The following is a 22,146-nucleotide window of genomic DNA, read 5'->3' on the forward strand; positions in this document are numbered from 1 at the left end:
TTTAATTCAGTGTCCCACACATAGCAAGTACTTAAATATTTGTTAGGGTTAATTGAAAAACATTGTTTTTAAGGAAAGAATTTCTAGGCTCATCTGAAAGATTAAATCAATACTTGAGAGATTATAGGATTCCTAGCCTCCCTATTTCCAGCCCCCTGTTAATATGATGCTGGATTCTTTAGCTCTCACATCCCCATGCCTGATTAATTTCCTTTAGAAGGCCACCAAGGAAAAGCTTTTCCATGTCTCTTTTTCACCCCGGGATGAACCCTCATTGGCTCCATGCCTCATGAAGCCAGTGTATCAGGACCTAGAAGCATCATTTTAGGTCCATGGGCCTTAATTTCTTCATATGTAAAAAGAGGGGGTTGGACAGGAGCTCCTCTGCAACAAAACACCTGGGCTTCTGTCACAGGGGGATGATAACTCCACCTGGCTCAGGGCCATGCATATGATAGTCTCAGATGTCTGTAAATACCAATTTAACTTTTTGTTAAGCCCAAACTGGGCGACACACAAGAAACTGCGTCCCTAGAAATTCTTTCTGCGTGTGAGGGTGTGTGTGTTTAAATCCAATTCAGCAGGACAGTATTGTAGGCCATGGAACTAACCGCAATGTTGTTTCATCTAAAGTTGGAGAGAAGAAATTAATGCTCTTATGCCTCTTAGTGTGTATAAAATTGCGTGTGTGTGTGTGTGTGTGTGTGTGTGTGTGTGTGTGTGTGTGTGTGTGTGTGTGTGTAAAACTCCCAGTTTCTGAGATTCTGGAAGGGACCTCATTGGCCATTAACTCTAACCTCTTCATTTTACATATGTGGAAACTGAGGCCCAATAAGTTTGTGATTAGATAGGTAATGTCAGAGAAAAGATCTGAAACCCAAATCTTCTGACTCCAGAGTCAGTGATCTTTCTATTCTATAGCTTGTGTGTGTATATTAGATATGTTTATTATGTATTCATGCATATGTATATGTACCTCTAAGTACACATATACAATGTATGTATGTGTATAATGGAGACTGAGGAAATATAATTGATCAGTTGACTTCTGTAATCAGACAATTAGACCTCCACAATTTGTTTCTAAAAATTTAATTATCATGAATTGTACTAGTTCTTACAAATTTCTCACAAAGAATAAATGGATTTGGGGCAGCCAGGTGGTGGCAGTGGATAAAGCACCGGCCCTGGATTCAGGAGGACCTGAGTTCAAATCCAACCTCAGACACTTGACACTTACTAGCTGTGTGACCTTGGGCAAGTCACTTAAACCTAATTGCCCCGCCCCCCCAAAAAAGAATAAATAGATTCTATCAGTCTCAATCCTTTACAAGACTTAGAGATGTTGTCATTTCACTGCACCTTTTATTTGGCTTTTCATCCACTAACTTAAGATTAGGTTTATACTAAAACATGTGTTGATAACATTTCTGGGTTTGTGCTGAACGTGAACTCTAGGTGGGTGGTGTGTTTTTTTTTAAGTGAAACATTCAAATGTGCTATAGTTTTGGGTCAACCACTTCCTCCTGATGAGTTCTTTCGTTACATTAAGGAAAGACTGCATAGGAATCAAGTGTAAAATTCAGTTTTGTATATGCATTTCCTATATCTCCATTGGCCATTTCAGAGTTGACCCTAGCCCACGTTACATGTAAAACCTATGTTATGTTACATTTGTAGATGTTCTGACACTGAGGCAGGACACAAAAACCACTTTCTGCCAATTTTTGCCAAGTTTTTGAGCTATTTTCCCCTTACATTTATTCCTACCTGTATTGTAGCTTCAACAATCACTAGAGATGCAAACTTTCTTTTGATACCTAACCATTAGTCTGTGGTGCTGGTTGAGCAAAATCACTCTTATCCTGTTCAGGGAAAGGCTTAAACTTTTAAATTTCAGTGAAATTGTACAATAGTCTTTAGGTGAAAGACTATCTCCTGGGATGAATGCCAGATATTGAACTTTTGGTCTCATCCTCTAACCTGTAAAGAGGTTAGATTTTCATAAAACCTTATCTGAACCTATGCACGTACTCATCAGGCTATGGGAGAAGAGGGAGCATTCCATGTACCTTCTGTAAAGCCTTAAAGCACTAGAAAAAAGGTATTCTCCCTTCCTGTAGATCCAGAACTAAAAAGGAGAAATTAAGCTGAAGGCAGGTAGCTCCCTAAAGAATTTGGGGGACAGATTATATTTATTATGAAGAATTTTTCAATGTTAGAAATTTATCCCCTGTAATTTCATTTTTTACTTTTACTGTGAGTCTTATTATTATGTATTCTGGCTTTTAAGGTTTTTTCCCATCTCTCTTATTTTTTCAGTTAGTTACTGGCCCGCACTTAAGACATAGGTCAAGCCTGCAAAATTCACCTAGGAACCTGTGAGTGTAACTGAAAGATGGCGATACAGACCCACTGATGTGTAGCCTTTGGCTTTCTTTATACCCCTTCTTTTCTCTTGTTATAACACGGATGGTTCCGAAACATGCCATTCAGATAGTGAGCATTTGCTAGGGCTTTGGAGGAAGAGGAGGAGGAGGAGAAAGGAAGGAGGAAGAAGGGAGAAGGAGGAAGAAGAAGAAATAATTGAACTAGATGACCTTCCTTTTAGCTTTAAATCTAGGATCCTATCAATAATCAGTCTCTCCTACACCATTACTCTAAACCCCAGAGTAACTTCACAGTGCATTCCCCACAAGTCTCAACACATTCTTATCACCTTAATCCCCAAAGGACCCAGGAACTGGCTCCCAACCAGAGCTTGTCCCAAACTTGGGACATTCTCCTAATGCTCCCTTTGAGTCCAGTGGATAAATCAGAACCAGAAGCGCCCATGAATCCTCTTCAAATCTGCACGTAGCGCCTCTCCTTTCAAACTCAAACAGATGGTATAATACTACCACTGTAATTAGTACGAGCCTCCAGAGCCTAGAAAAGAGGAGACTGCTCATAAAAGAAATCAGACTTCAGACAAATAAAATCTTTAATAAAAACTTAAAACCTTCCCTGTAGCAGTGGTACTATGTTTCTTTGTGTGTGCCCTGCCATTGAATTCAGTTTACTATTACAACAAGGGGTGACAAAGGCTGGTGAATATCTCACAAAACTAATGATTTTTATGAAAAGAAAAAATTGCAATTAATAGTTTAAAACATATATTTAAAATATATTCAGTATATTCAAAATAAGACCAATATGTTAATTTCCTTTTTTTTCCCCAGAAAATTCTTGGAAAATTATCTCATAGATTTTGTTTAATCTACTCAGTTGGTTGCATTTGAAACAAGACTTTTCAACATCTATTATGAAGAAGCTGCATAAAAGGTTAATCTATACTTAGATGTGTTTTTATTAAGGTATCAGAAAAGAAGTATATGGGAGGAATTCAGTAATTTTTAATCACTTGTAAATTTAAAGTTAAAAAGTAGGCAGATCGGGGGCAGCTAGGTGGCGCAGTAGATAAAGCACTGGCCCTGGATTCAGGAGGACCTGAGTTCAGACACTTAACACTTACTAGCTGTGTGACCCTGGGCAAGTCACTTAACCCTCATTGCCCTACTGGGGGGAAAAAAAAAAAGGTAAGCAGGTCAACCAGAATCCCTTCTTTGGAAATATTCGATTTAATTGGAGTTTCATGGTAGTCTAGCTAGATAAATATCCTGTAATTTCTTTTATAAACATTAATAGAGCATTATATATTTTACAAAAATCAGAAACATGAAGCACAATTAGCTGTTACATATAAAGTAAAGGGATAACAAACCAGGTGAGAGAAGGTTGGGGAGTTGTTATTTATAAGACTTAATTAGGTTTATGAATTAATGCTCTCCAGCTTGGTGGTACAGTGGAGAGAGGGGTGGGCTTATTAAGTCAGGAAGACCCGACTTCAGATACTGCCTCATACCCTCACAGGCTCTGTGACCTGTATATCTGTGTCACTTTATATCTTCAGGTTCAATTTCCTCATCTGACAGATGGGATAATAATAGCACCTACCTCAAAGTGTTATTGTAAGGATCAAATGAGTAAATACGGGTAAAGAGCTTTGTAAACATTGAAGCATGACAGAAATGTTCATTATTATTTTTATTACTAAAGTCCTGCTCTATTAATCGTGATGTGGAAGTAAGCCTGGGTTCTCAAAAGCCCTATCAGTAAATTGCAATCTCTGTATATAGTCATATGTGTATAGGTTGTCTTACCCGTTAGAATAAAAGCTCCCTGAGGGTAGGAACTATTTCACTTTGGGCTTTGTGTCCCCAGAGTGTAGCTCAGTGTCTGACAGATAGAAAACACATCATAAATCCTTGTTGCTTCATTTATTTCTTAGACCACCATTTCCTCTCGTGTGTGTTGGGAGGGTTTCAGATTTACCAAGTTGCATTTATAATTTCCATCTCCAAAAATATGAGGCTGTTTTAAATAGGCATCTGTTAACCCAAGAGCCCGCAGTAATTAGAAAAGAAAAAATATATTTGTCCAAATATCTGTGACTCTGTTAGTTGAGAATCACTGAAAAGAGAAACGGTAGTGTCAGGCCAATAGAAACAGGGTTGCTATGGAAACACAGTAGTGGTGTCAAAAACATATGGTTATGATACTAGGTTCACATAAACAAAGATGGTCTATTTCAGTCTCTTTTTTCACAATAATAAGGGTGGTGTCAGGAGTAACAGGTGAAACTGCCGTCTCCAGACAGAATAGGAGAATGCCTTCTAAAAGGGTGTTTTTTCAGATTGCTACTTTGTAAAAAACAAATTTCTAATTTTCTGTTACAGTTCATTTCGTCCCATACAGGGTATAACTATGTACTTTCTGTATGTATGCTCAAAACTATTTAATTTGATCAAATTTCTCATGCTAGCATGGTGTGGACTTAGTGAGGAAAATGCGCATCTGTATAGTTCTTTATCAGAGAACTGTATCAAGGTGGCAGATTTGGTTGCTATGGTCGGTCAAAGAAGTGCACATGATCAGCTCGACTTACATAAATTGTGTAACCATAGGTAGATTAGAACCTATCTAAAGCTTCAGTTTCCTCATTTTTAAAACCAGGATAATAAGAATTGCACTACCAACCTCATAGGGTTATTGTGAGGAAAATAATGTAAATAATAAAACCATTTATTTCTCTCCCTTGGGTTTAGCATAGTGTCTGTCACATAGACGGTGCTTAATAAGTGCTAGTTGACTGACTTTTAAAATTAAGTATGAAGATGTTGTTAATAAAGTTAATAATAAAAAATGTCTTATCCAAATTATAACAAGTTCTTGGATAGGCAGCCCCTTGAGTTAGTCCATCAGTAAACCTGGCTACCGCAATGACATAGGTCCAGAATTGAATTAAAAGACAGCTGTATGGATTGTGTTTGGGATGTTTTCAATGATCTCATACCGGTCTCCGATACAAAAACCTATCTTTTTCATACCAGTGTTCTCCCAGTGACACTGTATGGTTGTGAATCCTGGAACATTGTAGTTTCTGAAGAATAAAAATTGTAGGTGATCTAATGGGCAGTGGGCACATGAGTGACCAAAGAGGTATCACCCTGGAAACGTATGATGGGAGAAGGAGGTGGGCCACTCCTCTGGGGGGGGGGCTGTGAGAATAATATGGACAGCAAGAGTATGGCCCTAGTACCCATGTAATGTTAAAAAAGACCTAAAATGTAGATTTTTAACCAGAGCCCAGATGCATGGACCTGCCTCCAAGGGGTAGATGCAGGGAGTCAAAACTTGAGAAATTGCCAGAGTAACATCTTTATTTTCACTCACCTCTAAACAGAAATTTTCCATTTCCTTCAATTATTTAAAAAACATTCTTTCTAAGAAGGGGTTGGCCCAAAGGCTTCAGCAGACTCCATGATAAAAAGAAGATTAAGAACCCCTGACCCAGAAGAAGGCATTGCTCGTATTGGCTATATCCTCATACTAAAGATTATGGGGAAGACATGAGCAAGAGCCCACAGGATCAGGTGTGCATGGGTTGCTGTCTCAGTTGAGGGACTAGATGATGTAGGCAGTGTTCTAGATAGCAAAGGAGATAATACATGTAATGTGCTTCACAAACCTCAAAGCACCATAGAAATATTTGTTTTTTGTTTTTGTTTTTAGTGGTGGCATGGTTAGGTCAATGAAGCAGTAAGGTGGCTAGAGCACTGGGTGAGGAGTCGCAAAAACAAGTTTAGATCCCCCTATGGACAAAATTTATAAGAAGTGTGACCCTAAGCAGGTCTCGACCTCTTCCACAGTTTTCCTCAGCTATGTAAAATGGAGATTATAATAGCATGTACTTTCTAGGATGTTGTGAGGACCGAATGAGAAGAATTCTAAAATGCCAGGCACAGTGTCTGGCACATGGTAGGCATTTAATAAGTGTAGTCTTCCCTCCCTTCCCTCCTTTCCCTTCCTTCCCTTCTTCCCTCCCCTCCCCTCCCTTTCCTTGCCTTCCTTTCCCTTCCCTCGATTGTGGACAAACCACTTGGCCTCTCTGAGCCTCAGTTTCCTCATCTGTAAAATGGATGTAACAATACCCGTACTTAGTTTGCAATTTAAATGAAGAAGTCATGTGTGGGCAGTGTTTTGCAGACTTTAAAGGTGCTGTATCAATGTTGATTATTGTCCCCGTTTTACAGAAGAGGAAAGTATAAGGCTCAGAAAAATCAAGTGACTTGCCCAAGGTCATGCAGCTAGTAAGGACCGGTGTTCAAATCCTGGTCCCCTGACTTGTCTTGCCACCCTAATATAAACTAGATGGAATGCACTCTGATGGTGCTGATTCAATCCGGCCCTTCAGTTTCTAGTCCACTGATGAGCATTTCCATCTACTTCAGAGACCTACCTCAGTAAGAGGATCCTGGCCAGCCAGGTATAGCAGAAGGAAAAGCGAATGGGATATTTGGGAAATAAAGCCAGTAGCTGAGAGGAATATTTGTTTATGTGAAAGGGACTGAGAATAATCCTGAGGCACTCTTGTTCTGGTATTTTGTCATGTCTGGGGTTTAGGTTACGTTCTGTCTACCCCAATGTGCACTTGATTCTTTTCTTGTCTTCCCCATCAGAATGTGAGCAAATTGAGAGCACGGCCTGTCACCCAGTGGCACTTAATAAATGCTTATTTACAGATTGACTTAGGGAATTCAGAATCTGCTTGTGAGTAGAAGACAAAAGCCAGATGATTCGTTGGTTGGCATTCAGAGGGCTAATCAGAGAAGTGCAATGTTAAGCAATTATCTGGCAAGTTAGAACAGTGTAGATAGTTATAACAGACAGATCAGGCTATGGGGAAACTTCCTTTTCCTTTTCCTTTAGCTCTCTGGCCTTACTTCTCCAGATAATTATCTGATCTCTATATCTGCCGTATCTAGGGTCATACCTTGCACCTAGTGAGCCCTTAATAATACACAGTTGCTGAATTTTGATCGTTTCTTTCCCCTTTGCTTTGGCATGAAGGGGAGCTCACAAGTTAATGAATTTGCAAGGGACTGGGCAATGAGGCTTCTCTTCCTCTTATGATCAAGGATGGAGGGTGGCCTGAATCTGCCTTTTCTGCCTGAAAAGAAAGATTGGCAGAATCAGCTCTACCCCAAATAAACCTGTCCCTTTTTATCAGAAGACGAGGATTCTGTCAGGCAAGGAATATGGCTGAAAAATGCCTTTTCCTAGCCATGGAGTTATAAAGCCACTCACCTGTCTAGCCCTTAATAAGGTCATCACTGAATTTTGCGCATGATAGTATCCCATGGAGTGATTATTTGATATACTTAAATCTGAAAGACCCATTCCTTTCTCCATAAGAAAATTGGTGAGGGGACATTAACTTTGTCCTCTTAAGGCAGGCTTATTAATGAAAAGAAAATGCAAGCGCTACTAAGTGAGATGGCTCGGCCTTCTCTTTATGGTACTCAATCCACTGCTATTGATGAGGCATTGAAAGAGATACAATGGCTGGACCGGGGAACATTTCATAAGAACATTCAGAGAAACTAAAACTGGTGGGATGCCCCCATGATTTGGGGGGCTTTTTTTCCTGAAACAGAGTGCTCTTTATTTAACAAAAATTAGCCAGGCTAAGTAAAAATTGATTAAGATTTCCCCTTCTATCCTTTTAATGCTCCCGGGAAGTAAAATAACATTTTAAGAATTTAAAGGTAATAGACTATAAGAGGAAGACTTTGGAGTATAAGGATTTAAAGGTAATAGACTATAAGAGGAAGACTTTGGAGTGTAATTGTATCTATTTGTCTGCTGGGTGAGATCAACAAGTAGAAAATTTACCATTTGGAGTTTTTCATACCCATTTATTTTTCATGAATAATAAGAAATGACTATTTCTTAAAAATAAATTAGTTTGCTGTAAGGCAGCATAGGATAGAGTTAGTCTGAAAATCAGGGAGGACAAGGTTCAAGTTCTGACTGACAAATACTGGCTGAATGACCCTAAACAAGTCACTTAACTTTTCATTGCCCCAGGAACCTCTGAAACTCTCTAAAGAAATAAGTTGTAGAGAAAGTGGGGACCTGCCCTGCTAAAGAGAGGGTTTCCTCACCAGAGAGTTTCCTATACTAATGAAATCACAAGTCTAATCCCTATTAAATGATTTTGGTGAAAACTGACCATTTTGATTTTTAGTTTCACACTTAACTTTTCCTAATTCATCTTGAATGGTTTTTAAACATAATATTTTTAAAAGAACATAGTCATGTGATATGGAATTATCCATGGATACCATTTAGAAAGATATGCTTTGGGGCAGCTAGGTGGCGAAGTGGATAGAGCACCAGCCCTGGATTCAGGAGGACCTGAGTTCAAATGTGGCCTTAGACATTTGACACTTACTAGCTGTGTGGCCCTGGGCAAGTCACTTAACCCCAATTGCCTCACCAAAACAAAACAAAAAAGATATGCTTCTTCCCCTTCTTGGCTTTACTGGGTAGATTTTGTGTTTATGATGTGACTAAGCACACACACTGGCTGAAAAAAAATTAACTAGTTGTTGCTTGAATTCAGACCACCATTTTGTCCTCGCTGTATATGGCAGTAAGCATTCCCTAAGTGTGGGAAATAAATGAGAAGAAGATAGAGACTAAGCTTGTATTTGGTAGAAGATACAAATGATCTACCCACACACATTCTAAAGAACATTTTTTTCCAGGAAGTTATGTTAGTCATTTTTTTGAAGATCAATTTTTCTCTTTAGTCTCATCTTGCTACCTCTATACTCATCTACGACTGTGGAAGGGATAAGATGAAACTGAATTGGAAATCCCAGTTGGATGACAGACTTGAAATTATATTTAACCAAATTACCTGATGAACCTTTTTTCCTAGTTTCAATTTAATATAAAATGTTTCTATAGGGGGCAGCTAGGTGGCGCAGTGGATAAAGCACTGGTCCTGGATTCAAGAGGACCTGAGTTCAAATATGGCCTCAGACACTTGACAGTAGCTGTGTGACCCTGGGCAAGTCACTTAACCCTCATTGTCCTGCAAATAAATAAATAGATAGATAGATAAATAAACTGTTTCTATAAAATATTATAAGATTAAAAGATTCTCAGTTTCATGAATTATTACAATAGACCTCCCCATTCAGTTATTGAATGACCACAGGATTTAGTACAAATTCTACCCATCATAGAATATAAATTAAAATCAAACAAGCACTTGTCAAGCACTACAGTGTGCCAAGCACTATGCTAAGCATTTTACAAATATTATCTCATTTAATCCTCACAGCAACCCTGTGTGAGAGACAACATTATGATTTCCATTTTCTGTTTGAGAAAACTTGAGGCAGAAGTTTGCCCAGGGTCACACAGCTAGTAAGCATATGAGGCTGAATCTGAACTCAACTGCCTCGGGCAGCTAGGTGGCACAGTGGATAAAGCACTGGCCTTGGATTCAGGAGGACCTGAGTTCAAATCCAACCTCAGACACTTGACACTAGCCTGTGTGACCTTGGGCAAATCACTTAACTCTCGTTGCCCCACAAAGATTAAAAAAAAAAAGTGCTGAACTCAGCTGCCTCTAAATGTGGAAGGCATTAGTGTGTATATACAAACATATATGTATTTATTTATATATGGGTATAGAAGCATATATGTATTCAGTTGACTGCTAAATAAATACTGAATAAATTAATAAGCACAAGGTGGGTATGGCATTAAAGAGGCTTTATCTAGAAGTTGGCACTTGAACTGAGTTTTGAAAGAAACTAGAGATTCTGAAGTAAGAAGTAAATGTATCCTAGCCATGAGGGACAGTTAGTTAAAGGCATGGAGATAGGAAATAAAGTATGGTAGATGTATGTGTATAATAGCAAATTGGCCAGTTTTGCTGGGCTATTGGGTATGGAAAGATTGTCATGTAAGAGGCCTAGAAAAGTAGGTTGGGGCCCCACATGGAGAAGGAGTTTGTATTTGATCCAGTGGGGAGCAGAGAGGTGATAATGGCCAGGCCTACATTTTAGGAAACACTTACTTTGGTGAGAATAGAAGAGAAAGGGAAGATGGAAGATAACTTGAGGGTTTTAGCAAGAATGAGTGCCCTCAGATAAGATGGCAGCTATGAGTAGAGAGAAGGGGAAGGATGTGTGAGAGGTGTCATAGGGAGAGAAATAGTGAGATTTAGCCACTGTTAGAGGGACAGAGAGGAGTCAAGGATGACTGTTTGTCCACAGGACCCAATGTGCCCAACTCATAGTCTGCAAATAGAACTATGATCACAGTGAATGAAAACTATTCCATAGGTGATTCATTCTCTTGTGGCCAGCTTACTGGTGATGAGCCTCTCTGTGTTTGCCTCGGGTAGGTGCACTTGTAGAGCAACCAACCTATCATCAGTAGCCTGCTTTCTTAGTTGGTAGAACCCACCATGATGGGAATTCCACTGGCATGATCTTGGAATGCATCATCACCCTCATGCCCGGATGAAGCATCAGAGTGGGAGCTTCACTTAATTTTTAGACTGGTGACCTCATCCGTGTGGGGAAACTCTCCATGATACATATGTTCCTCTGTACCTTAACAGCATTAGAGATGCCTAGGAACAATGGGAGGTGAATTAACTTGCCAGTGGTCACACAGCTAGCATGTGTTAGAAGCAGAACTTGAACCCATGGTTTCATAACTCCCTTGGCCAACCCTCTATCCACAGGGTCATGCTGCCTACAATGTTCAATGTTATAGGAAGGAAGGAAGGAAGGAAGCAGTTAAGTGCTTGCTGTATGCAGAAAATACCACTAAGCACTAGGGACACCAATGGAAAAGTCAGCCTCTGCTTTCAAGGAGCTCACATTCTATTGGGGAAAGATAATATTTATGGAAGACTTCAGTTGAAAGTCAGATGGGAAGGACCTCTGGTCCTTAGGGTATGGCAGCAAAGTAGATCAGCTACCTTTAAATTCAGGAGACAGAACTATTATACAGACACACATACATACGTGTGTCTGCATGTGTGTATATGTGCATAAATACGTGTGTATATACATATACAGACACCTATTGGAGACCTTATGTAGAGGTTGGTGCTTGAGCTGAGTTTTGAAAGAAACTAGAGATTCCAAGACACAGGTAAAGAAGGAATTCCTTCTAGGCAGGAGGGACAGGACTTTTTAATATCATTAAAGAGGTAAAAAGAAACAAATCATCCTTCTTCTGCCACAAATTCAACCCTAGTTTCTGAACCCTCAAGTTCCCGTGTTCATATTTTTTACCATTAGGCTCCCCAAGAGTAAACTTGAATGGAGATCCCTGGTGATAATGGATAAGAGAATTGACAAACCAAATACTCCCCGGGGGGGGGGGAACCACATAATCAAAAACTAAAGGGTGATAGAAAATAATCAGGTCGTTAAGATGGATCATCTTTTTAAAAAAATAAATAAAATAATTATGGGTTACATTAAGAACACACTTCACATGCTCTTCTTGGGAAATTAAGAAATCAAATACTCTGGGATAACAGTACACATACCCACCCCCCAACTCCCTACTGAGATAGTCATGTGTCTACAATTTTAAAAACCACAGGATTTTTTTCTACTTAAATGAAAGTCAGGACATTGACAGGGCTCTTTAGATCATTTTTATTAATTCTTGAAACTTTAAAAGTAAACAAAAAGCAGGACCCTTGAACTCCATTGACTTAAATATGCCATAGGGAATTTTCATTCAATGCTCTATTGTTTATTAGCTGCTTTGTTGAGGAGCTAAATACCTCTACCCTTTCAGAATTAGTAAATTATGTATGTTTATTACATAATTATAAACATTAACATGTATGACTTAAAGTGATTTCTTAGCAGATACTTTTATTTTAACAGGCAAACAGGCTCAGAATATAACAAACTTTGGTACCAAAAGTAGCCCACAGAAAATGTGGACTAATTAATTACAGTGCCTGTTATTTTCATTGTCAGTAAAATCTATTGGCAGTTATATTTAGCGACCAGTAATTCAAACAAGCCAGAAGGAAAGTATGGATTTTAGAATGATGATAGTTAAAATCCCCAAATAAATTCTTTAAAACCCCCAACTCATCCTTTGTTTTTGTATTTAAATTTGTTCAGCTAATAAGCATTTGGTTTTCCTCTTTCCCCCTCCAACAATTGAACAGAAAGATAAAGAAAAGCTTTATAATCAATATGCATAATCAAGCAAAGAAAATTTTCTTATTGTCCTGATCCAAAAATGTATGTTGGGATCTGCTTGTCTCCGGTCGCCTCCCCCAGGAAGTGGGTATACCGTATACTTTTTTCTCAGCCCTCCAGAATTGTGATCCCTGATCCATTTCCTTCACCCAGTCTGTGCAGGTCCCTTTTGAGTTCCATAGGAAAATAAGCCTTTACTTCAAATATACTTTGAAGTTTGATGATTACCTACCAGATTCTCTCACTCCAGAGGATCTTTGGGTATAGACCAAGAGAGGAGCATAGAAAGAAATGTTACTTCACCGATACAAATCACAACTCTTCCTCCCTTTAATAAGTAGTCTCCAGTTGCTGTGGCTACAGAAATAAGCTCCCAAAGGGCAGGAGTTGTTAGTTTTTATGTCTCTGTATCTCCGATGCCTAGTTGGACCATGTATACAGGTACTTAATAAATGTCTACACTGAACTGAATCATCTGGTGGTCATCCTTCTGGTGCTAAGCCTCTTCAGATCTAGCAGTGTAGTAACACTTACTCTGATGTTGTGAAATATTGAAATTTCAAGAATACTCAAAAATCATCATGGATGAGGAAAGTACAGAGATAAGATTTGGTTCCTTCTGGGAAATAAGATAGGACTGAAGATTTTAACCTGGATTCCATGAGCTTGAGGATTTTTTAAAAAATATTTTATCATTCTATTTCAATATAACTGGCTTCCTTTGTAACCCTGTGTGGTTTTTTTTATGCATTTCAAAACATGATTCTGAGAAGGGCTCCAGGACACAAAAAGGGTTAAGAACCCCTAGTCTGGGAACTCAGGGTAAAACAAAACTGTGAGGTCCCTGCAAACCCCAAGGGTCCAAGTTGTTCTTAGTTCTGCTAAACCTGTAGCCATCAGCCTAGAGAGTAATTCCGACGTGGCCTAATCACTGGCATCACTAGCGACGTGAGTCTCCGTTTTACTGGCTTTTATTTGCCTGGCTAGTAATCGACCTCCCAGAGAGGATTGTGGAAGGAAAGTGATTGCAGCTGCTCTAAGAAAGAGCCACATCCCTCTGAGTGTCTCTCCTTAATTATTATACGTGTTGTTAATGATTAGGTAGTACTGTGGTTGGCAGGACTGCCCATAGCTCTATTTATGCTCAGCTCGGCCTCTGAGAAAGGGAACCAGGAACAAGCCTCCAGTGGGGGTCTGAGCTAGAACAGAACCCTTCTTCAATTTTAGAGATTCTAGACCAAAATAATATGGGGACTGGAGGGAGGCACTGGAAGGACCAGGAAGACCCACCCATGGATCCAGGACCAAAGTATTGATGTTGCTCCTGGGAGAGCATAGGGAGCTAGCGGAGCTTTTCCGGAAAAAAAACAAAAAAACAAAAAACAAACTTTGGCAGCTGATAAGAGGATGGATTGGAATGGAGACCGATATAAAGAAGAGAGACTAAATACAATTAAATTAGTTAGTTAATTAGACCATTATAAGTATGAGGTGATGGGGACCTGAACTCAGCTGGTGAGTATGTGAGTGGGGAGGAAACCCAGGAGAGGTGTTGTGAAGATAGAAATGACAAGATTTAGTGATAGATTGGTAAATGAGAGCAATGAGTTCAGTTGCAAACCTGGGTGACAAAGAGGATGGTGCTACCCTAGAAAGGAATAGGTAGAGTTGGGGGGTGGGGGGAGCAAGATGAATTCCTTTTTGAGATTGAGATGGGACAACTGGTTTGTGATGTCCTTGAGGTGGTTGGTGACACAGACTGAGCTTAGGTGAAAAAATAGGGCTGGATCTATCAGGGAGTCAACTTGCACGAACCCGTAACAGCTGATGGGGTATAACCAGGTGCAATAGTAGTATAGAGCAGAGCCTCTCAACCTGGAAAGAGATCAGGGGGCAGTGAACTTGGGGAAAAAACCCACATTTTTCAACCTGTTTTCTTTTGTAATCCCATTTATTTTATTAATTTAAAAAGATTATTCTGAGTAGCTGTGTGTGGACTTTGCCATACTGTCCCAAGAGATCTATGACACACAAAAAAGGTTAGAAGAACCCCCAATACAGAGAGAAAAGAGACGAGGGCCCAGCACAGAGTCTTAGGAGGGTGTATATTTTATTTACCCTAATTATTGTTTATGTTTGTTTTCCCTTAGTAAAGGAGACCGTATACATATCATACATATATGTATATAGTTATATAAGTATATATTTTATCTGTGTGCATATATTTTTAATTTTATATATTATAACATGTTATATATAATATATGCTGGGCCTATTTTATTCTATATGATTTATGTATGTATTTTAAAGTCCGGTGTTGTTGCTAGACAGCTTACACACACACACACACACACACACACACACACCAGTCCAAGTTAGGCAATGGTTTCAGTGTAAGAAATTAAATGGGGGCAGCTAGGTAGCACAGTGGATAGAGCACCGGCCCTGGATTCAGGAGGACCTGAATTCAAATCCAGCCTCAGACACTTAACACTTACTAGCTGTGTGACCCTGGGCAAGTCACTTAACCCCAATTGCCCGGCAAAAAAAAAAAGAAAGACATTAAATGGGAGGGGGCAGCTAGGTGGTGCAGTGGATAGAGCACCAGCCCTGGATTCAGGAGGACCTGAGTTCAAATTCGGCCTCAGACACTTGACACTTACTAGCTGTGTAACCTTGGGCAAGTCACTTAACCCTCATTGCCCCACCAAAAAAAAAAAAGAAATGGGAATTTGGGGGGAGTTTTGCAGAAGCTGCAGACAACAGGCAAAGGCCAGCAGATGACTTAGAAAAAGTTTAGAAACTCAGAAATGCACAAAATATATGTGTGGTATTTTTACTTAACATTGACCTGCATATAGCCTATGGACAAATACTTAACCCAAATTTTACAATAAGGTATTGTAAACATCCCATTTTAAAAAAAGAACAAATTCAGACTTCTCTGGTATGAAGGGAGGGCCAAAACATTTTACACAGATTTTCCAGATTGTGGGGGCACCACACCCCTATTCCCCACAGTGTAGATGGGATAACTGTAATGGTGACAGTGAATAGAATATCAGCTTGCTAGGAGACCAAAAGTGGAAGGTATCTGGGTTCTAGATCTGATGGTTTAACATCCCTTTCCATGGGATCCTTTCCAGTCCCAACTCACTCTGGAAAATGAGGTGGTCATTGTCCTTCGTTTTCAAAGAGGACCAATGACAATCACAGGGTGATATCTTGTCTTGTTCATAAATTGAAGTGAGACAGAGTTACACAAAGTCATCGGCTTCATTTTCTCTTCCTGAGTCATCAATGTCCGGTGGCAAGACAAAAGTCAGGACTACTGGCGATGGCCCAGGATGTTAGGTACCCAGAGATGGCTGACCACTTCTCCACTCAGGCTTCTTGGGTAACCCACAGGGTCTGGGTTTGCAGGTTCACAGATGCCATCGTTGTGTTACCCATTGATTATTAATAGCTAGCATTTATATAGTGTTTTTAAATTTGCAAAACACATTACATATATTATTTCATTTACTCCTCACAACACCCCTGGGAGGTAGGTACTATTATAATTCCCATTTTATAGATGAAACCAAGGCAGAGAGAAGTTAATTGATTTGCCCAGGGTAACACAACTAGCAGGCAGGTTTCAAATTCAGGTCTTCCTGACTCCATGTCCAATATACTATCTGCTTTATCATTTAAGTCAGAGGGGTCATATTCCCTGAGACTTATAACACTTTCTAGTGCAGCAGAACCATATTAAACTGTAACTGGAAAATGTTGAACAAAATAAATAAAAATAAAATGCAATATAGATAATGTTTATTTGTAGTTTTCTAAGTCAAATGCTACCCCCAGGGATCAGTTTCTGTTTGAATTTAACAATGTGTATTAGCTGATTAGACAACCAGGATGGATCAGCTTTTAGTTAAATGTATTTACTAAGTTAATAAAAGAAGAATAGCTATTATGAAACCAATGCCCCCAACATCTGGGACACTCACAGTACTAATGAAGGCTAAAGTCCAAGTTTGCCACATCAGGGTTCAGTCTCTTGTTCTACTCAGCCCCAGTCAATCCATAATAATTTATTAAGTCCTTATGATGTGCCAGGCACTGGATTCCTTCTGCTTTTTCCCCAAACTCCTCCTCTTGGTTCAAAAACTCAGGCACTTCTGACCATTTCCATCTCTGTGGCTCCATGGTTACCTGCTGGAGTCTCACAAATCTAGAGGCTTCTTTTCTGGGGGAGCTTCTTTAAGCCCTCCTATTTGCATCTCTGAGGTGCATCTCTCCATCCCACTTGACTCTTTCTTCACTCTCCATTAAGGCCAACTCTAAGGGTTTGGCTCAGGAATATGACTAGGCCTGGCGAATCAATTGTCTCCAAGGTTGTTTAATATAAATGAAAACAACACCGGGTCGTAGCCGAACTCAGATTACTTTCAGTGACCACCCTTGGTTCTGAAGATCAGATTAAAAAACATTCTCCTTCTCTCAGCAGAGAGGTGTCATAGGCTACACCTGCAGAATTTCATATGTACTGTCAAAAGCAGTTGCTTAGCTAGTTGATTTTACTTAGCGGTTTTTCTTTGTTACAGAGGAGAGTTCAGTGTTGGGAGGGAAGGACATGGAAATGACTGAGATGTAAAAAATGAAAGGCCTCTTCAAATTAAATTTTAATTTTTCAAAATGCAGGTTCAAGATGAGTATTTATACTTGAGAGAGAGAGAGGCATCTTCGGTGACAGAACAAAGGCCCATCCTCTAAATCTTGTTGACTTTGGTGAAGTTGAAAGGTGAAATAATTGCATTTATTCAGTTCTAGAGCTATGAATCCCAAATGAGAGTGAGAATGTTTTAAAAACTCAAATGACCCATATTCTTTCATTAAGTATCTGACTCCTTCAGAGTAGATTCTGGGCTTTATTTATTCCATTTCTGTATATTTGTATGTTTTTCATCTACGTCTATAAAAACGAGGGCTTAGACCAGATGATTTCCAAAGTCCCCTCCAGTTCTGAGATCTGTGATCCTATCTCATCCAGATTGGGTGTTTTCCCTCTTTAACATCATTTTGCAAAACATTGATAACCACAAAATCATTAGCATCTTTGGGGAGGGGGTGGAAATCAGGGGAGAGAGAGAGAATTAAGATAGTAGGTTGTCTCCAGATGAGCAACTGAGAGCTGTGGGAGGGATGAGAGTAGAGAGAGATTGTCGGAGAGGCTGATGGTCCGAGTTAATACAGTACAGTTTTGAATGAAACACTCTGCTGTGTCCTTGAGTTGCCTGTGTATCCATAACTCTGGAAGGCTGAGGAGCTGGGGCTGTTGGTGTTAATTAATATTTCTATACTCATTAATGCCACCATTACTTTTCAAGTCATCATGCTTTATCATCTTAGTAAGGTTTCCAATCTAATGATGCAGGAGGCCAACCATAAATTGCAGAAGACTGTGAAATTTTACTAGCTAGACTTTGCAAAGCTGATACAGTCCTATTGCCAGTGTCTTTTTCGGCTGACTGTGTTTAGCCATAAAACCGGGGACAGGCTGGAGCCAGGCAGAAAAAAGGGACGTTTTCCATTCTGAATGCATTATTTTTCCCACCTCTTAAAGTAGATAAAGCCTGGCACTCTATCTCACTTTGACCTGTTCACTCAAAAAGACCTTTCTTTTGTCACATTACTGCAGAATATCACCCTCTCCAAAGAATCAAAATTGTGGGTGACACAAAAAAACCCAAGCTCGGTATAAATAGACTAGAACATATTGCTAATGCTGACCAGCACAAAAGATAGAGGCAGACATAGAACCTGGGGTTTCCTTGGCATGAGGAACTCTCAAGAGAGCCAACTTTTACAAATGCAACAACTCACAGAGGTGTCAAAGACATGCAACTGCAGTCAGAGTCAGATTAAAATGTAACTGAGAAATAGTTAACAAAATAAATAAGAATACAATAACACATAGATAATGTTAATATATGGTTTTCTAAGTCAATATGCAGTGGCAGATAGTGGCCCATGGTTCTGTTTGAGTTTGATGCCATTGTCCTTGACAAGGGCTTCTTAAACTTTTTTCCACTCAGGACCCCTTTTCGCCCAAGAAATCTTGACACGACCCCAGGTATATAGGTATATTAAATAGGTAGGGGCAGCTAGATGGCGCAGTGGTTAAAGCACCGGCCCTGGATTCAGGAGTACCTGAGTTCAAATCCGGCCTCAGACACTTGACACTTACTAGCTGTGTGACTCTGGGCAAGTCACTTAACCCCCATTGCCTAAAAAAAAAAAAAAAAATAGGTATACGTTACCTTTTAGTGTTGCCAAATTTTTCATGACCCCCACATTCAGTTACATGACCCCATATAGGATTGCTGCCCACAGTTTAAGAAGTTTTGGCCTGGATGACTGAGAAGCCCTGGTTAGAGTCCATATGTGTCAAACAAGATTGGAAGCCAGGTATTCCTGACCCGATCTCCATCCGCTACACCATCTTGCTCTGAGTAAACAAGTAATGGCATAGAAAGATAACCTGTAGGAGATATGTGATTGGGAAAGGAGGCAGCTCAGTCATGTAGTGAAATGGGATAACAGTTAATGGGGAGAACAGATGGGCAAGATAAGTTGTTGCACTGGTACCCAAGAAATATTAGAAGACCTAGAGATCAGTCAGTCAACTAGCATTTATTAAGTGCATGCTATATGTCAGGCACTGGTAACTACTAGGAATGAGGAAGCCCTCCAGCCTGTGGAACATATATGGGAGTACAATGAATGGTGAGAATCATGCACAGTGAATAAGGAAGTACCCCCTTCAGTCAGGCAGGATTTGAACTCAGCATTGTCCATTTTGGTCATTATTAACTCAGAGGGGGACTTAGTGGGCCTTTTCAGTTCTGCCTGAGGCTGAATCCCAGGTTTTGGTCCACGTTAGGCCTGCTAGGACAGCCTTTAGAACTATCCTGAGTCTTTTAGGTATTCTAAAAGGCTTAGAACAGACCCTTCCTTACCTTTTGGATTTGTAAGAAACAGGTAAACTGAAGCAGGCCCACTCCGAATGCACATGCATATTGTTTGCAATACTGCTAAACATGTATCCCACTCCCACCCCCCCAAACAGACCAAGATGGGAAACTACTGATAACTCAACAGGAAGGGAAATCTGGGGAAGGAGATAAGCCCCTGGGCCTTGAATAATGTAGTCTGTTCTTATCTGAGAGCTGTTAACTCAGCAGGAATAGGAAGGAAATGGTGAGGGGAAGGGGAGATACCCCTGTAACTTGAACAACGTGGAGAGTACATTTGATTCTCCTAGATTCTTACCTTCAGGGCTCAGTCACATGAAGGACTAGCGCAGGGCTTCTTAAACTTTTTCCACTAGATCCCTTTTCACCAGAGAAAATTTTATGCGACCCCAGGTATATAGATATATAAAACAGGCATATATACCCTTTTACTGTTGACAGATTTTTCAGGGCCCCCACATTCAGTTACACAGCCCCATATGGGGTCACAACCCACAGCTTAAGTAAAAGCTTTGGACTAGGGTGCCTGGATGCTATAGTTCAAGCCGTTCATTCAAATAAACATTTGGGGGGCAGCTAGGTGGCACAGTGGATAAAGCACTGGCCCTGGATTCAGGAGTACCTGAGTTCAAATCCGACCTCAGACACTTGACACTTACTAGCTGTGTGACCCTGGGCAAGTCACTTAACCCTCATTGCCCTGCAAAAAAATAAAAAAAATAAAAAAATAAACATTTGGCCTTAAACTGTACTGATGTCCATTTTTTTTTCCTTTTCAGATGGAGCAGACTTGTGAAGATATAGACCAAATGTTCAGCAATTTGCTGGGAGAAATGGACCTCTTGACCCAGGTAAATTACTCTTTCTAAAAATCTTTTGGATCACATTAGGTAAAAAAATCAAATGAAGTTTTAAGATAAGAAGTGAATAATCTTTCAGAACACTGGGAGGTAGAGCTCTATCCCATTTGTCACCCTAGCAAATATATGCTCTGATCTTTTGTGCTGAGAAACAACAGGGAAAAAGTAAAAGTGGAATAATTTCAATGACTAACATAATCCCTTTGCTCCCTGGCACCCTCTGGCCCTAAGCAATTACCCGATGGCCCCTAAAGTAAAGCAATTCAGTAATTGCATTTTCCAAATCATAGGCTTCACCTTAAAAGCCCCATGACTGGAGATCAACAAAACATTTCATTTAAAGGTTTAACTTCTAAGTTAATCTTCTAAGATTGCAGCCATAAAGATAAAAATAAAAGCTAGCAGCATATGTCCTCTTACTATCACTGTTTAGAGAGATCCTTTTTAAAAGGTGAGGTTTTACATTTTGCCCTATGAACTCCTGGAGGGGGACTCACAAGCTTCCTAGCTACTGAGGCTTTCATAGAAAATTCTCCATAGCCTCTTGTCCCTTAGGCAAAGATGTGTTCGTTTTAAGTCTTGAGGAGGGAGTGGGGAGGAGTGGGAGAGGGAAATGTCTCTTCAATCCATTCTGTCTGCTTTTCCCCATTCATGCATTTCCTCACCTTTCAGCCTGTCGTTTGCTCCCCAAATTATTGGAACTTTTGAATGGAAGATTAATGTAGATTTAAAATTTCAGACTTTTGAGAACATCCTGCATCAAAAGTATTGAGTCAGGGGAAGTGCCCTTCAATTAAGGAAATGTCTGAACAAGCTATGGTATATGAATGTACTATTATGCTGAAAGAAATGATGGGAGGGAGTTTCAGAGAAACCCTTGAAGGCTTGTATGAACTGATACAGGGTGAAGTGAGCAGAAGCAGAATAAGGAGGAATGGGAAGACTTATTCTGAAGAGAAGACTTAGGTGGCGGAGGAATAGGACATGCTAACTAACTTCAGATACTAGAAGGACCATTTTATGGAAGAAGAATTAGCCTTGCTCTGCCTGGCCTCAGAGGAGCAATGGGTGGAAATTACAAAGTAGCCAATTTGAGGCATAAGAATGATATGGTGGGAAAATGGGGTATGGGTCCTCTGGTTTAGTTTCTCAAGGAGAAGATTCCTCGGTGTGCCCCAGAGAAATTCTGGGGTGCTCTGCGCCCCATGACAAGAAGAAACAGTTTCCTAAAAATTAGGAACTTTTCCTAGAGTGGAAGTAATAGTGGCTTGGCCCTCATTAAATGTCTTCAGGCAAAGTCTGGACACCCAGTTTGGGATATGTTGTAGACAGAATTCCTGCTTAGGTGTGTATTAAGTAGAGACTTCTGAAGTCGTTCACAGAGCTTGAGGTCCTGGGATTTCATTTACTTTTATGAAAGATCTTGGATTCAATAAATAAAAGAGAGCATAATTGTAACGACAGGTTCCCATTGTGGTTTCTATACATCGAGGGTCGCCATAAGAAATTAAATGGGAATTTGGGGGGAGTTTTGTGGAAGCCACAGATGACGGCAAAGGCCAGTAGACAACATAGGAAAAGTTTAGAAATTCAGAGGTACATAAAAGA

At 39.9% G+C, this 22,146-nt stretch overlaps 1 protein-coding gene across 1 annotated transcript in view; it reads left to right on the forward strand.

Annotated features, from left to right (window-relative positions):
* Window positions 1-22,146, forward strand: part of LOC122729169 (amyloid beta precursor protein binding family B member 1 interacting protein) — a 119,023-nt gene that overhangs the window by 26,777 nt on the left and 70,100 nt on the right. Inside the window, exon 2 of the mRNA XM_043967886.1 lies at window positions 20,458-20,529. Coding sequence (XP_043823821.1) covers window positions 20,458-20,529 — 72 coding nt within the window. The remainder of the gene's footprint in view (window positions 1-20,457; window positions 20,530-22,146) is intronic.

Source organism: Dromiciops gliroides, chromosome 5 (assembly GCF_019393635.1).
Source record: "Dromiciops gliroides isolate mDroGli1 chromosome 5, mDroGli1.pri, whole genome shotgun sequence".
Taxonomy (NCBI): Eukaryota; Metazoa; Chordata; class Mammalia; order Microbiotheria; family Microbiotheriidae; genus Dromiciops; species Dromiciops gliroides.